General features: G+C 43.8%; 1 protein-coding gene across 3 annotated transcripts in view; it reads right to left on the bottom strand.

Annotated features, from left to right (window-relative positions):
- The window catches only part of RFX7 (regulatory factor X7), a 113,601-nt gene that overhangs the window by 26,657 nt on the left and 70,474 nt on the right, over positions 1–16,470 (bottom strand). For all 3 annotated transcript variants that reach the window (XM_079768835.1, XM_079768834.1, XM_079768833.1), the window contains 2 exons: positions 4,864–4,946; positions 3,300–3,422 (listed from right to left, as the gene is read on the bottom strand). In XM_079768835.1, the coding sequence (XP_079624961.1) occupies positions 3,300–3,422; positions 4,864–4,946 (206 nt within the window). The remainder of the gene's footprint in view (positions 1–3,299; positions 3,423–4,863; positions 4,947–16,470) is intronic.

Here is a 16,470-nt window from a genome sequence, read left to right on the forward strand (position 1 = left end):
CTGTCTCTGGTCTATTTTTCATATCTCTCAAGTTATTTAAATCCACATGGCAAATTATGGTTTTAGGCAATGTATAGTCAAATGAGAGTAGCGTGTGGAGCTTCCACATGCTATAAATTCTATGGAAACAGAAACATATTTTCTTCTTAGCACCTGTTGAGCTGTCAATACATGTTACTGTGCTGTGTCTCTTATAACACACATACTCTTTGTATGCATATATACTAATTATATATAAACAAATTCATACTTTGAGCAGCTTATTTATTCATATTATATAGAAATCCTAGGCAACTTTATTTCTAAAAACTTGCCTAACCTTTTCTACCCAGTTTGATATTACTTAAATTTAACAAGTTTTCCTTCTCACCTGCTATAAACCATGCATAGAATCCGAGTTCTAAGCTTATATCCCCAACTATCTAATTTTGTGACATTGGAAGAGTCACCTAACTTCTCTGGGTTTTAATGTTTTTATCTAGATAATGGGGATGAAGTCTTTCATAATACAATTTTGATTATCAATATGAGGGATCAGATTCCATTCTAATTACTCTTAATATTAAATTAGTGACTACTATGTGAAAACTCAGTAAATAAAGTATATTCTTTTTTTGTTGTTAATCCTCATCAGAGGATATTTTTTCCATTAATTGTCTTTTTAGAGAGAGTGGATGGGAGGGGGAGACAGAGAAAGAGAAACATCAATTGAGAGAGACACACTGATTGGTTGCCTCCCACTCGTGCCCGACCAGGGCCGGGCATCCAACCTGCAACCCAAATACATGCCCTTGACTGGGAATCGAACCCATGACCCTCTGGTATGCAGACCGACGCTGTAACCATTGAAAAAAACACTGGCATGGCTAAAGTATGTTCTTAATGAAATATTTTTTTCACTAAAATAGCCAGACTCAGATATCTATCTAATAATAGAGTAATATGCAAATTAGCCATCACTCCACGACAAAAATGGTGGCGCCCATGGCCACAAGATGGCGGTGCCCAGTCCTCTTAGCTCCGAGCCCCAGCACGCGATCCCAGGCAAAGCGGCGTGGGCTCGGGGCCGGGGGTCTCAGGCCGGCCAACAGGGCCCCGCCCCTGAGGCCCGGTGCGCGATCCGGGGCAAAATGGCCACGGGCTGGGGTCCGGGGGTCTCAGGCCAGCCGACAGCGCCCCGCCCCCGAGGCCCGGTGCACGATCCGGGGCAAAGCGGCGTGGGCTCGGGGCCGGGGGTCTCAGGCCGGCCGACAGCGCCCCGCCCCCGAGGCCCGGTGCGCGATCCGGGGCAAAACGGCCGCGGGCCCGGGGCAAAACGGGCCTCAGGCCGGCCGACAGCGCCCCGCCCCGAGCCCCGGCGCAAAGTGTGCGATCCGGGGCAAAGCGGCCGCGGGCTCGGGGATGGAGGTCTCAGGCCGGCCGACAGCGCCCCGCCCCCGAGGCCCGGCGCAAAGTGTGCGATCCGGGGCAAAGTGGCCTAGGGCTCAGGGGCCAGGGGTCTCAGGCCAGCAGGGCAGTGCAACCCCAATGCACGATCTTCAGGCCAGCGAAGGCAGCCTGGGCTGGAGCTGCGCACCCCCACCGGGCTACCCCCACCGGGCTATCCCTAGCCAGGCTGAGATGGCATTCTGGGCTGGGGTCTCAGCCTGGCCAGGGCCCGAACCCCTTCCAGCGGTGGCAGCCTGGGGTCTCAACCATTGAGTCACACCAGCCAGGCAGATATGAAGGAATCTTAAATGTTTCTTTTTTTATAATATATATTTTATTTATTTTTTACAGAGAGGAAGGGAAAGGGATAGAGAGCTAGAAACATCTATGAGAGAGAAACATCGATCAGCTGCCTCCTGCACACTCCCCACTGGGTATGTGCCCCCAACCAAGGTACATGCCCTTGACCAGAATCGAACCTGGGACCCTTGATTCTGCAGGCCAATGCTCCATCCACTGAGCCAAACCAGTTAGGATTGTCCAATATGCTAAAGGAAAAAACCCTATCTAATAAAGAGGGAATATGCAAGGGAGGGCATTTGGGGGTGACTGGGGTGTCAGGGGAGGGCAGTTAGGCATCAATTAGGCTGGCAGGGGAGTGGTTAGGGGGTGATCAGGCTGGCAGGCAGAGCAGTTAGGGGCAATCAGGAAGGCAGGCAGGCGAGTAGTTGGGAACCAGCAGTCCTAGATTGTGAAAGGGATGTCCGACTGCCTGTTTAGGCCCGATCCATTGGATAGGGCCTAAACAGGCAGTCAGACATCCCGCAAGGGGTCCCAGATTGGAGAGGGTGCAGGTTGGGCTGAGAGACACCCCTCTCCCTGTGCACGAATTTCGTGCACCGGGCCTCTAGTAGTACTATAATACATATAGTATTATACTGATTGATTATAAAGACAGGCATAATCATTAGCTTAATTCTTTCAAATTTCATGGACAGAACTGATATTTCTTTCCTAGCCCCATTATTATTAAGAATTTCTCTCTATACTTTTGTTTCCTGAGTTTAAATAAATTACCTATATAATCAAAATTATTTGAGTGTCTAATACGTGCAAGCCACTGAATAAACCCTCTCATCCATGAGTAAGTAATTCACAACACCCCAGAAACCTATCTTTTTCTACAGAGAATTTAAAAAGTTTTGAATTCATGCCCTGGCCAGTACTGTTCAGAGGTTAGAGCATTGGCCCATGCACTGAAAGGTTGAGGGTTTGATTCCCGGTCAAGGGCACGTACCTGGGTTGCAGGTTCAATCCCTGGCCCCGGTTGGGGCACATGCAGGAGGCAACCAATCGATGTATTTCTCTCACATCAATGCTTCTCTCTTCCATTCTCTCTAAAAATCAATTGAAAAAATGTCCTCAGATGATGATTAACAAAAAAATTAAAAACACACAAAAGGTTAGGATTTATAAAATTTGTAAATATAAAAAACATGTTTTAGTTTTTCCATATGCACTGACTTTTTTACTGCCTTCCACTTTCCTTCTAACTCTAGACATACCCCTCCTGTTATCTTTAAGAACTCTACAGGAACACTTTTATTCAGCAATCCTATGCCACTGTCCCTTAACCTCAAATAAGCCTCCTGCCATCTAGGTGAACTCTAGAGAAATCCTTTTATTTAGTAATCCTGTCCTTTGTTCATATGCTACCTGAGAAATTTAGAGATGGAAGGAATATCAGCGATTTATAAGTTAAACTCTATATACCACTGTGATATTCACCAATGATAAATCACTGTAGCCAAGTAGAGTACTTAAGCTCTTTAAATACATCACCATGCCTGACGTATATACATAATACTTACTTGTACTCATCATAGACTTCCTGTTTGGGCAGTGAAGTCTCAGGATGTTCCTCTAGAGTATTTCGAATCCAGAAAAAGGCATGCTTTTGTTGTGCCCGACTAGATGACATGGCGTTCTGATCACTAATCATAAAACAAAAACACGTTTTAGCCGAACTAGATAGCAATTCATTGATAATTTTTGAGATAATGTTCCACTAAATAATTGTGTGTAAACACACTATAGATGACCAAACCTAACTCAGGACAGGCACGGGATTGGATTCCCAGCTATCTATATACAAGTCATCCACCTGTGGCTGTGGACTATTTTCTGCAGCTAGTGTGGGACTGAAGTTAATAGCCTGTTCCATCCCACTCACCATTGTTAAAGCGGCAGAGGTGACAGAGCACTGGCAACATGAAGTATGTGTTTTGGCCAAAATTGTCCCTAATTGGGTAGTTGCTCACTTACTTGCCTTATTACTTGCATAAACTTGCCAAATCATCAAACTTTTAAAATAGAAGTTATGGAAGCAATTTTTTACTTCCTATTTGCTTAGCATTCCAAAGTAACTACCCTGAAGTCTTACTAAAGCCCTCTATGCTCCAGAATGTAATTCACACCAGAGTGACCTTAAAAGGACAAATATCCCCTACATTCCTTCCTATAACTAGGTCCGCTCTCCAGGCTAGCACCACCACTAAATATCATAAGTTTTCATTATATGGCAGTGTATTTATAAACTAATTTCATGAAATAGACACCTAAGATAGATTAAGCTCCTCTATTGATTCTGATACCAATTTCTGCTAACTATAACAACAATTTATTTAATACTAAAGAAGATACTGCGCAATTTTCTAGGGCAGAAAATAATTAAAATAATTATAAAATTTGGTCCAAGGAAAATGAGGTACAAGCAACAAACTTTTCATTCCTTTTATTTTTACACACAATTTTAAAGTAACAGAATTTTCTTTGTATAAATTATGTGAATAAAATTAATTCTGAGAAATATTTTAAAAAGGGTATAAAAACTTTAAGAACATAATGCATGAACCACCACTGACTCTAAATTTTCTAGATGTGACAATATTTTTATATGAAAATATAGTAACACCCCCACACACTTAAAACATCTTACATTTATCAGAAATTCATGCTTCCTATAGGCAACTCACTTTTTTCTTTTTAATATTCTGTGATATATTCACCTGACAGTACCTAAACAATTCTTGCAGTTACTTTATTGCTCACAAACTTATGTACTTATTCCTTGGTATTCTTTTAAATTTTCACAATCCCTATGTACTGCATAAAAATATTAATCTATTTATAAAACACAACCAAAACTGCATTTCACAGCATTTACCCAGGAACACAAATGAATTAGCAAAAACAGTAAGTAAACACTTAACCAAATACGATCCAGAACTAAAAAGATCGACTGTTTGCCACTCTGTTTTCTGATGATTTTAGGAATAGTGTAAACAATAACAACCAAACACACAGCCACACCACACTTACACCTCAGGGATGTCCTGCAAACACTGTAGTTAAGGCAAAGACAAGCACACATACCTTTTCTCTCCATTGCTGAGACCAGAAGGCAGCTGAAGGTAGAGGTAGAGTTTCTCTAGGTCTGTAAACTTCTCAACTTCTTGCTGTTTACAAAGGATTGAAAAGAAAGATTATTTTAAAAACATTGTTTCTCTCTTTAAATTTATTAACATCTCTTTAAAAATAAAATACTAAATTTAAACCAGATTGAATGAATCATCTGCCAAAGAAAACAAAATCTAGTCTTTTTTTCCCCCTCATCATTAAAATAATAGTTAAGATGTTTGATACGTGTATTGCATGTAAAAAAATAAGAGAAAATGGAACTTTCCTATTAATGCTCATACTCTAGGGCTAAATAAAACCATAGACAAAGTTTACCACTTTTAATCACATTTGAAGAATGAAAAGTATTAGACTGGGAGTCAAGAGAATATTTATTATTAGTTAGTCTTAACGTAGCCTTACAACATAAACTAGATGAGAAAATTTCTAGGATCCTTTCCTAATTCTCAATAACCCAGAACATGTGACTAAATGATGCTGTCACCTGTGGATGGAACAGAGTTTAAAAACACTGAAGTAAAACCAACAACCCTCTCTGCACTATGCAGATGTTAATTATTCTCTACTTGCAATAGTGGCTGCTTCTTGGAGAACCAACTTACATGATTCTCTATAGCTACTGTTCTGTAACCATGTCATTTTGTCTATAATGTACCCTTTAAAATAATTTCTGCTACCTACAGGACCATATAGCTTTCTTTCCCAGCTGAGTTTGGCACAGAATAATAGCTTTAAATGTGCTACAAATCCTATTACAATAAAAATATCATGGTGAAATTTTGATAGCGTAATTAATTGTATTACAAATGAAAATGTGGGCACATTATTCAAATTCATGGTGGCAGAATTTATTCTTACATAATAAAACACAGCTTAAACATAGATCCAATTTTTTATAGAAAAGCTTAAAATCATAACTTAATCTATTCTTATTCTCATCAAAATTCATCCATAAAATAGCTTAATTTTAGAATTTGTCCAAAAATGATTTAATCTATCAATTATGTATAAATAGCTCCTAAATCCTCTTTTTTTTTTTCATTCCACTATCTATGGAGTATTTTCCAATTAGCTTTCACTCTAATAGATTTACCAGCAACATCCTTACAACTCTCCCCTTAAAAAAAAAAAAAAAGGTAAACACACTGACATTTCCTTTCTCAATTGTTACTTAACTCCTTCTTTTCTCCAGTCTCCCAGTGTTCAGTGTTTCCGAGTCTGCTTAGCTTTATTCTGCATTTCACTTTAATCCTTTATTTATCCCTCTTAATTCTTTCCTGCATATTCTCCCAGCTACCACATTAGTCTATGTCACTAGTTGTTCTTTCTATCTTATCTAATAATAGACAAACATGTAAATTGACCGTACCTTTGCTACGCCCATAGCCAATCAGAGTGACTATGCAAATTAACCCAAAAAAGGTGGCGGTTAATTTGCATACATAGGCACCCAGCGCCCGTGTCCAAGGAACATCCTGGCACCCAGGTCACTGTGAGGTAAGGCCTGGTGCAGGAGCAGACCCCCTGCGATCGATCACAGGGAGCTGGGCCTCCGCTCCTCCTCAAGGCCGAAAGCGGACCCCCTGCAATCGATTGCAGGGAGCTGGGGCTCTGATCCTGCTCCAGGCCGAAAGTGGACACCCTGCGATCGATCACAGGGAGCTGGGCCTCTGCTCCTCCTTAAGGCCGAAAGCGGACCCCCTGCGATCGATTGCAGGGAGCAGGAGTGGACCCCCAGTGATCAATCGCAGGGAGCAGGAGCGAACCCCCAGCGATCCATCACAGGGACCTGGGGCTCCGCTCCTGCTCCAGGCCGAAAGCGGACCCCCTGTGATCAATCGCAAGGAGCAGGAGCAGACCCCCAGTGATCAATCGCAGGGAGCAGGAGCGGACCCCCAGCGATCGATTGCAGGGAGCTGGGGGTCCACTCCGGCCCAAGGCCGAAAGCCTCGGCCAGAGGCTTTTGGTCTGGGCAGGCCTGGACAGGGGCAGAGCCTGTGATCACAGGGAGCTTGGGGTCCCCTGCCCTGGGCAGGAGTTGGGGGTGCCCTGCTCAAGGCCAAAAGCCTCTGCCGGCCTGGGCAGGGGCGGAGCCAGCGATCAGAGGGAGCTGGAGGGCCCCTGCCCAGGCCTAAAGCTTCAGCCAGAGGCTTTAGACCTGAGCAGGGCCCAGCCCACGATTGATGTGAACTATAGAGGAAACATCTTTTCTGACTGCACATTGGCTAAGCTTCCTGTATGCCACTGGTAATATTCTTAGTAACTTGGGTAATAAGAATCCAAAAAGGTGATCTAGGGTTTTTCCACCACACTTCTGGAGAAAAAAACAAAGGTCCGCTGCTGGAGGGCTAAGAAATGTCATATCCAGCCCTAGCCGGTTTGACTCAGTGGATAATGCCTCAGCCTGCAGACAGCAGGGTCTGGGTTTGATTCTGATCAAGGGCATGTACCTAGGTTGCAGTTTCCTTCCTGCCCTGGGCCCAGATCAGGGCTCATGCAGGAGGCAACCAATCAAAGTGTTCCTCTCACTTTGATGTTGCTCTCTGTCTTTCCCTTTCTCTTCCACATTCTCTAAAAGTCAATGGAAACATATCCTCAGGTGAGGATAAAAAAAAAAAAAAAGAAAGAAAGAAATGCATATCCTATGAAAGACACATCTTGAAAATGCCTAAAGAAAGTTGTCATTTTTTTCTTGGAGAAGGGACTGGAGTCCATGTTGATGAAAACACCTTGGTGGCTGTGGTGACTGGCAGTGGCTGCAGCAGTGGGGTGATGGAGCTGGTGCCTTCCCCTGATCAGCCCGGTTGCCTCCCACAAAAAGAGCCCAGACTGCGGCTCCCCAGGGAGCCCATGGGGAGCGGGCCGAAGCCGTCAGTAGGACATCCCCTGAGGGCTCCCAGTATGTGAGGGGGGCAGGTTGGGCTGAGGGACCCCCCACCCCCAGTGCACGAATTTCATGCACCGGGCCCCTAGTTAACAAAAAAGGAGAATTCAATTGTTCCTTTATTCAGTTTAGTTTCTGCCATGTTCCACAAATGATTTATAGTAACAATAAACTTATATGGTACATCACAACACATACAAAGGATGGAAATACATAGATGAACAACACAACAATTATCCTTGCCCTTAAGGAACTTATAATGATTCTCATATTATTAAAATGCCTAACTAGCTAGTTTCCCTGCCACTAACCCCTTCCCACTTTAATCTGTCTTAAATATAGTTCCTAAGATACTTTTTATTGAATATTATTAACATCAACCACTTAATGCTAACAATGCCTATCACATTAAATCCAAAGTAAGTTATGTTACAAAAAATCCCTTTAAGTATCATTATGGGCAAAGTTCAAGAAAATGTAATACAAAACATCATTTTCTGAATAAAGAAAATGTGATTGTATATAATATCCTATCTAATAAAGAGGGAATATGCTAATTGACCCTCACGCCATCGCAAAGATTGAGGTGCCCACAGCCATAAGATGGCGGCACCGAGTCCCCTCATCCCCACCGGGGTGGCAGGTGCATGGCAAGGCCAGGCCCGTCCCCAGGCAGGCCCGGACACTTTGTGTGCCTGCCTCCAGAGTTCCCCAGTCCCCTCAGCCCTCCAGCTACACAGGGCTGGCCAGAGGTGCAGGCAAGCCTCAGATGGCGGCTGCCCAGCTGATGCCTGAGGCGCAGGCAAGCCTCAGATGTCAGCTGCCCAGCCACACAGAACTGGCCTAAGGCACATGCAAGCCTCGGATGGCAACTGCCCAGCCGCCCAGGGCCGCCCGAGGCTCAGGTAACCAGGGCCGGTTGAGGCTTGCACTGCCGGCAGTGGCAACAGCGGAGGTGTGATGGGGTGTCACCTTCCCCTGATCGCCGGGTTGACTCCCGCCCCTGAGGACTCCCAGACTGTGAGAGGGGGCAGGCTGGGCTGAGGGACCCCCTCTCCAGTGCATGAATTTTCATGCACCAGGCCTCTAGTATATATATAATATACAATGTGATACATATATAGTATATAAAATGTGATATATATATAGTTTACTAGAGGCCCAGTGCATGAAAATTCATGCACTGGAGGGGGGTCCCTCAGCCTAGCCTGCCCCCTCTTACAGTCCGGGAGCCCTCAGGGGCAGGAGGTGACCCAGCAATCAGGGGAAGGCGACGCCCCCATCACACTTCTGCTGCTGCCACTGCCAGCAGCACAAGCCTCGGCCGGCCCTGGTTACCTGAGCCTCGGGCACTGGCTGGGCAGCCGGCATCCAAGGTTTGCCTGCGCCTCAGGTGTCAGCTGGGCAGCCACCATCTGAGCCTTGCTTGTGCCTCGGGCCGGCTCTGGGCGGCAGTAGGGCTGAGGGGACTGGGGGACTCTGGAGGCAAGCGCCCTGGCGCTGAGGGGACTGGGCACTGCCATCTTGTGGCTGTGGGCGCTGCCATCTTTAAGGGCATAGCAGTGAATTAGCATATTCCCTCCTTATTGGCTGTGGGTGCTGCCATCTTTGTGAGGGTGTGACAGTCAATTAGCATATTCCCTCTTTATTAGGTAAGACTAGTGGCCCAGTGCATGAAATTCGTGCACGGGGCGGGGGGAGGAGAATCCCTCAGCCTGGCACGCACCCTCTTCAATCTGGAATCCTTCGGGGGATGTCCAACTTCTGGTTTAGGCCCAATTCCACAGTTAGACATCCCTCTCGCAACTCCTAACCGCTCACCTGCCTGCCTGCCTGACCGCCCCTAACCATTCTGCCTGCCAGCCTGCTCACCCCCAACTGACCCCCCCCGCTGGCCTGCTCACCCCCAACTGCCCCCCTGCCAGCCTGCTCTCCCCCAACTGCACCCCTCACTGGCCTGATCACCCCCAACTGGCCCCCCCGCCAGCCTGCTTGCTCTCAACTGCCCTCCCCTCCTGGCCTGATCGCCCCTAACTGCCTCTGCCTTGGCCCTGCCACCATGGCTTTGTCTGGAAGGACGTCCGGAAGGTCTCCTGGACTAATTAGCATATTACCCTTTTATTAGTATAGACAGTATATTCATTCAGCCATAAAAAAGAACAAAATCATTCCATGTATGAGAACAAGAATGGACCTTGGAGGTATCATGCCAAGTGAAGTAAATCAGACAGAAATAGATAAATATCATATTTCTCCCTTACAGGTGGAATCTAAACGACGAAAACAACAACCAACCAAAGAAAACAAACAAGTTCCCCCAATCCCTACCCCCTACACAAGGAGCTAAATGGATACAGAGAACAGATTGGTGGTAGCCTGAGGTGGGGGAGGTGAAATGGGTAAAGGGATACAAAGGTACACATTTCCAGTTATGAAATGAGTAAGCCGTGGAGATATAATGCACAGTGTGATGATAATTAATAATACTCCAAATAAGCAAGCAGACCCATGTCATCATACCATTCACATCCTATCTAATAAAGAGGGAATATGCTAACTGACCCTCATGCCATCGCAAAGATGGCGGTGCCCACAGTCAATAAGGAGCGAATATGCTAACTGACTGCCACACCCTCAAAGATGGCGGTGCCCACAGCCACAAGATGGCCGCGTGCCTGCCTCCACCCCCCAGCCACCCAGAGCCTGCCCATGGCGCAGGCAAGCCTCGGATGATGGCTGCCCAGATGCCCAGGGCGGGCCCAAGGCACAGGCAAGCCTCGGATGGCGGCTGCCCAGCCGTCCAGGGCTGCCCGAGGCTTGTGTTGCCGGCAGTGGCAGCAGCGGAGGTGTGATGGGGCGTCGCCTTCCCCTGATCGTCAGGTCACCTCCCGCCCCTGAGGGCTTCCGGATTATGAGAGAGGGCAGGCTGGGCTGAGGGACCCCCCCTCCAATGCATGAATTTTCATGCACCGGGCCTCTAGTAAGCATATATTTATGAAACTTTTCGAACCTCTGCCTATAAAAACAAAGCAATGCTATAGACTTAATGTTGCCAATGACCTAAACATACTTTAATCTTTCTCATTCTAGACAAAAAAGCTTGTTTCTAACTACCTGATTCAATATTCACTTAGATATCATGTGATCCAGAGGAAAATAAAGGTACAATGCAAGATACACAAAATCGAGTTACTTTTAGAGTTTTGAGGTGAAGTTTGGTGTTGGAATTCTACCACTCAATCTCATTCTCTTCTGAAGTTTTGGCTGATGAAGAATATTCACACAAAGACCAGTAGCATGGAGCTACCTGGGATACAAATAGTGGTCCATCAAATATCCCACTGTTATTGTCGTAATTAGCTAGTTAATATTAATAAAGGAAAGAAAGCAAAGGGAAGTCAGACATTGTAAGAATGGTCACCTGGGAAGCTTTACTGGGAAGCTACAGCTTCACCCAGCATTGCTCCTCCAAGAGGATTAACACCCCTCCCTTCCCCCATCTGGTCCTAGATTGTTGGGGAGAGAAAGGGGAGATAGGCACATGAGCAGAAGTTGGAGTGGCAAAGGAGAGGTGCTTGCCTGTCAGTCTAGCCTGGGGAACAATGGATTGGCTAGAAGGGCCTGAAATCTTGGGAAGTTAATTGGTTAGTTTGAAGAAGCTCGGTTAAAATCCCCAGAGTTCCCTCTCTTATTCTCTCTTGCTCCCTGACCACACGTTCTCTCTCCATAGCCATTAGGCCTTAGCAGCACATGCCACACGCAGGACGCTGGACTGGACTGGACTTTAATATGGAGCAGAAACTATGGGCAGTGGCCTTTATTCTGGCCCTGCTGACGACAAGATTGAACTTCTTCCCTGGGGAGATGGAAAGTAATGGGACATTGGAAACTCATGGGTTTATTTCCACCCGAATAAATATTACTCATCCTCCCGTGCGAGTCTCAGGAAATTCTCTTCCTCAAGACATCGCAAGAACTCCACTTCCACCTATAACACCATCTGCTCACCTACATCTCTCAGCCTCCTTTGCAGTTAGCTTAGGGCCCTGAACTGAGCAAAAGTGATGTATATGATTTATTAGCTGACATAGTTAAGAATCAATGTGTCACCTCTATCCTGTTCCCCCCTTCGTGGCAACTTTGAAGCCATGTGTCTGTCAATAAAGTTCCTGAGGGACTATGTAGAGCAGGGGCATCCAATGACTTGTGCAGTACACATAATGTGAATGAAAATAAAATTTTGTGATTAGGCCACTGATATTTCAGGCTTATTTTGTTATGCAGCATAGCCTAGCCCACTAAAAATCCCTTTTATATATGCAGATAAAAATGTGGGGAGAAGAAAAGGGCTCCTCTCTGTAATTAAGAAAAGCTTTCATTCATTCATTCATTCATTCATTCATTCATTTTTAGAATATTTAACTTACTTTGAAATTATATTAAACAAGAATATATGATATTCATGTTTATCAAAATAGGCATGATCTAAAAAAAAAAAGGTGAGAAACACCAGTTTAGAACATACAACAACCTTCATGCTCTCTTCCACTTAACTTTTACTTTACTACTATTAATAAAAATATTAGTGAAAAATTAAACTCTAATAACTTTTTTACACATGATCCTACAATAATGATCCTACAATATTCCTGTTTGTCCCTCTACTCTGGGCCATAGCAATTACTCAGGAGTTTATATTCAATAAACTCACATTTACTGATTGTTTTAAAAATGATTTTCAGTGTGTGGTTATACCTTTCCCCCCTCAACTAGACTGAAAATCTTGGTTTGTCTAAACTCAATCACCTTTTGAGGGAAAATCCTGAAAGATAAACAGAGCCTGATGGGAATGCCTTTAGTATTTTAATACTCCACTTAAAATGTAAAATGTTAAAGTATTTAAAAGAAAGTCTACAAAGTAGAAGCACATGTATCACCATCCATATTTAAAAGATGCTAACTTTTGCCACATTTAGTTCAGAATTCTTTGATTTTTAAACAGATTTACACAATAATGTTATATGGATTTATTCATTTCTCTAATAAGTAAATTAGTTATTATAAAATCTCACTATTTCAAATATTACTGCAATGGAAATCCTTATTTGTAACTGCTATGTCCCTGTGCAAGAGTTTTTTCTGGACACATAATCGGAGAAACCAAGATGGCGGCATAGGTAAACACCTGAATTTGCTGCCTCACACAACTTCAAAATTACAACTAAAAGACAAAACGGACATCATCCAGGACCACAGGAAGGCTGGCTGAGTGGAAATTCTACAACTAGAAGGGAAGAGAAAAGCACACTGAGAATCAGAGGAACTGCGGAAGTAAACTGCAGAGGTACGGAGGTGCGCGCGCAGAGAGGGCTGGCAACTGAGTACGCGGCTGGCTTTTTCAATCCGGAGGGAGACACAAGCTCCCGACTGCTCTGAACTCCAGTTCCAAGCGAGATTCTGGGGACCCAAACTCATACGGGGAGAAACTGGACTGTCTGGCAGAAGGCGGAACTCGAGGGCGGCTTTCTCTCAGAGGTGCTTGCAGTGATTACCAAGGGACACTGAGACCCGGGGGCCTCTTAGAGCAGAGTTGACAGGAAGCCATTGCTATTTGTTCTTCCCTGAGACACTGCCCCATCCAAGCTGTGCGCAGAGGCTTTTGCATATGAATGGCCTGGTCCTTTGAAATCTAAACTTACCTAACAAACTGCAGCTGAGTCAGAGAGACCCAGAACATCCAAAAGACCCAGAACATCCAAGGTTCCACAGCAGCTTGCATTGCTTCTCAGCAGGGCCTCATCTGGGCACCTCCAAACCCCAAACAAAGAATAGGAATCTGCAGTTCTCTCCGTAGCTCCTGCTGGGTGGCCTCAGGCAGAGGCTAAATTAGCACCTCCTTGGAGATCCAAGAGCCAGTGTATCCAGAGGTCAGAGTGGGACCATCCAGATTACAACTCCTCAGATCCATAAGGGACACACTCAGGGGGCAGACTCAGTGAGCACCAAAGTCCCACTGAAGCAAGTCTTGTCCCATAAGGGTGTCTCCAGCACAGAATTTCTCCCATCCTAGACACAGCTGATCCTCACAGCCAATTGGCCTGGAGGTCAATTCCTCCCAGTGATACCAACAACAATCAAGGCTTAACTACAACAAGACTGTGAACACAGCCCACAAAGGGGTGCACCAAGAGTGTCCACCTCAGGTAATTGGGGAGGCTGAGACACTGGGCCCTGTAGGATACCTAGCCCACAAGGCCACTCTATCAACACAGGGAAGCAGCCTAAATGCGGAGACAAAGAAACAGGTCACAAATTAAAGAAATGGAGGAAAGCAAACTACTGGATATACCACAGTTATAGGTTTTTCAAGAATTTTCTAGAAAAGGCCGATAAATTTAGTGAGACCCTTGAGGATATGAAAAAGGACCAACTAGAAATTAAGAATACACTGACTGAAATAAAAAATAATATACAGAGATCCAACAGCAGACTAGAGCAGTGATGGGCAACCTTTTGAGCTTGGTGTGTCAAACTTCGCCAAAAAACTGAGCATAACTCGGGTAGTGTGTCACTTTGAGGAAAAAACATTATTTCGCGATATTTATAGTTTAACATAAATGTATAATTGTTATATATAATTGTATTTAATAAACCAAAATCTAAATATTTAGTGCTGACACGCGTGTCAGAGGTTCGCCATCACTGGACTAGAGGATCACAAGAATCAAGTCAAAGATATGAAATACAAAGAAGCAAAAAACACACAACCGGAAAAGGAAAAAGCAAAAAGAATCCAAAAATATGAAGATAGTGTAAGGAGCCTCTGGGACAACTTCAAGCATACCAACATCCGAATTATGGGGGTGCCAGAAGAAGAGAGAGAGCAAGATACTGAAAACCTACTTGAAGAAATAATGACAGAAAACTTCCCCCACCTGGTGAAGGAAATAGACTTACAAGTCCAGGAAGTGCAGAGAACCCCAAACAAGAGGACTCCAAAGAGGACCACACTAAGACACATCATAATTAAAATGCCAAGGGCAAAAGACAAAGAGAATCTTAAAAGCAGCAAGAGAAAAACAGTTAGTTACCTACAAGGGAGTACCCATATGACTGACAGCTGATTTCTCAACAGAAACTATGCAGGCCAGAAGGGAGTAGCAAGAAATATTCAAAGTGATGAATAGCAAGAACCTACAACCAAGATTACTCTACCCAGCAAAGCTATCATTCAGAATTGAAGGTCAGATAAAGAGCTTCACAGATAAGAAAAAGCTAAAGGAGTTCATCACCGCCAAACCAATATTATATGAAATGCTGAAAGGTATTCTTTAAGAAGAGGAAGAAGAAGAAAAAGGTAAAGATAAAAATTATGAACAGCAAATACATATCTATCAACAAGTGAATTTAAAAATCAAGTGAATAAAAATTCTGATGAACAGAATAAACTGGTGAATATAACAGAATCAGGGGCATAGAAAGGGAGTGTACTGACAATTCTCGGGGGGAAAGGGGAGTGGGGAGTGCGGGCAGAGACTGGACAAAAATCGTACACCTATGGATGAGGACAGTGCAGGGGGGTAAGGGCAGAGGGTGGGGTGGGAACCAGGTGGAGGGGAGCTATGGGGGGGAAAAAGAGGAACAATTGTAATAATCTGAACAATAAAGATTTATTTTTTAAAAAAAACTTTTTTCTATGATATGTACCTAAAAGAATTACTTGGTCATAAAGGATATACATCATCAATTTTATTGGGTTTTTCCAAATTAGTCCCCAAAACTGTTATGCCAATTTGTATTTCCTACAGCAATACTATAATTTCTCTACATCCCTGTGAAAATTTAAGATTTAAATTTACCTAATCTCATGGATACAATTACCCACAGTATCTCATTGTTTTATTTTACATTTTCTGATTGATGATCAAACTGAGTATCTTTTCATATTATTTATCATTTGAATTTAATACAATGGCTGTCAAATTTCACCATGCATCAGAAACACCTGGGGAGCTTATTTAAAGATTGTTGGACTGTACCTCCAGAGTTCCAGAGGTTCTGATTCAGTAGGTCAGGAGTGAGGGCCTAAGAACCTGGATTTCTAACAAGTTCCCAGTGATGCTGGTCATAGGATCACATCTAAATAACCACTGCTCAAGGAACTGCACATTTAAAAGTGGGACAAAAAAAAAAAAAATATGGGATACTTATTCTGTAGTTTGTATATTAATCCTCTACTAGTTATAAGTGCTGCTAATATCTTCCCCTAGTTGTAGCTTATCTTTTCATTTTGTTTTTGAGTCATGGGACAATTTCCAGGCAAATATATCAATCTTTTCATTTATAAACTGTGATTTTTGCATCTTGTTTTGAAATCCTTCCCTATCCCAATGTCATAAAGATATCCAATATTTTCTTTTTAAAGTTTTGTTTTTCACATTTAGGTGTGTAGGTCTTTAATTTCTCTGGAATTTAACATAAAAAGAAGGGAGGGATCTATTTCCACAAGGCTAGCTTAATTGTCCCAGTATAATTTATTGAAGAATTCACTGATTCCCTTCTAATTTTTCATGCTCCATCTAAATGATTCACTGATTCTTCTTGAACTTACGTCATAGAAACTTTTCATATAAGAATATTGCCCAGTAGCTGATTAGCAGAGTAATAAAGCAGCTTTG

This window comes from Cnephaeus nilssonii (assembly GCF_951640355.1).
Source record: "Cnephaeus nilssonii genome assembly, chromosome: 4".
Classification (NCBI taxonomy): domain Eukaryota; kingdom Metazoa; phylum Chordata; class Mammalia; order Chiroptera; family Vespertilionidae; genus Cnephaeus; species Cnephaeus nilssonii.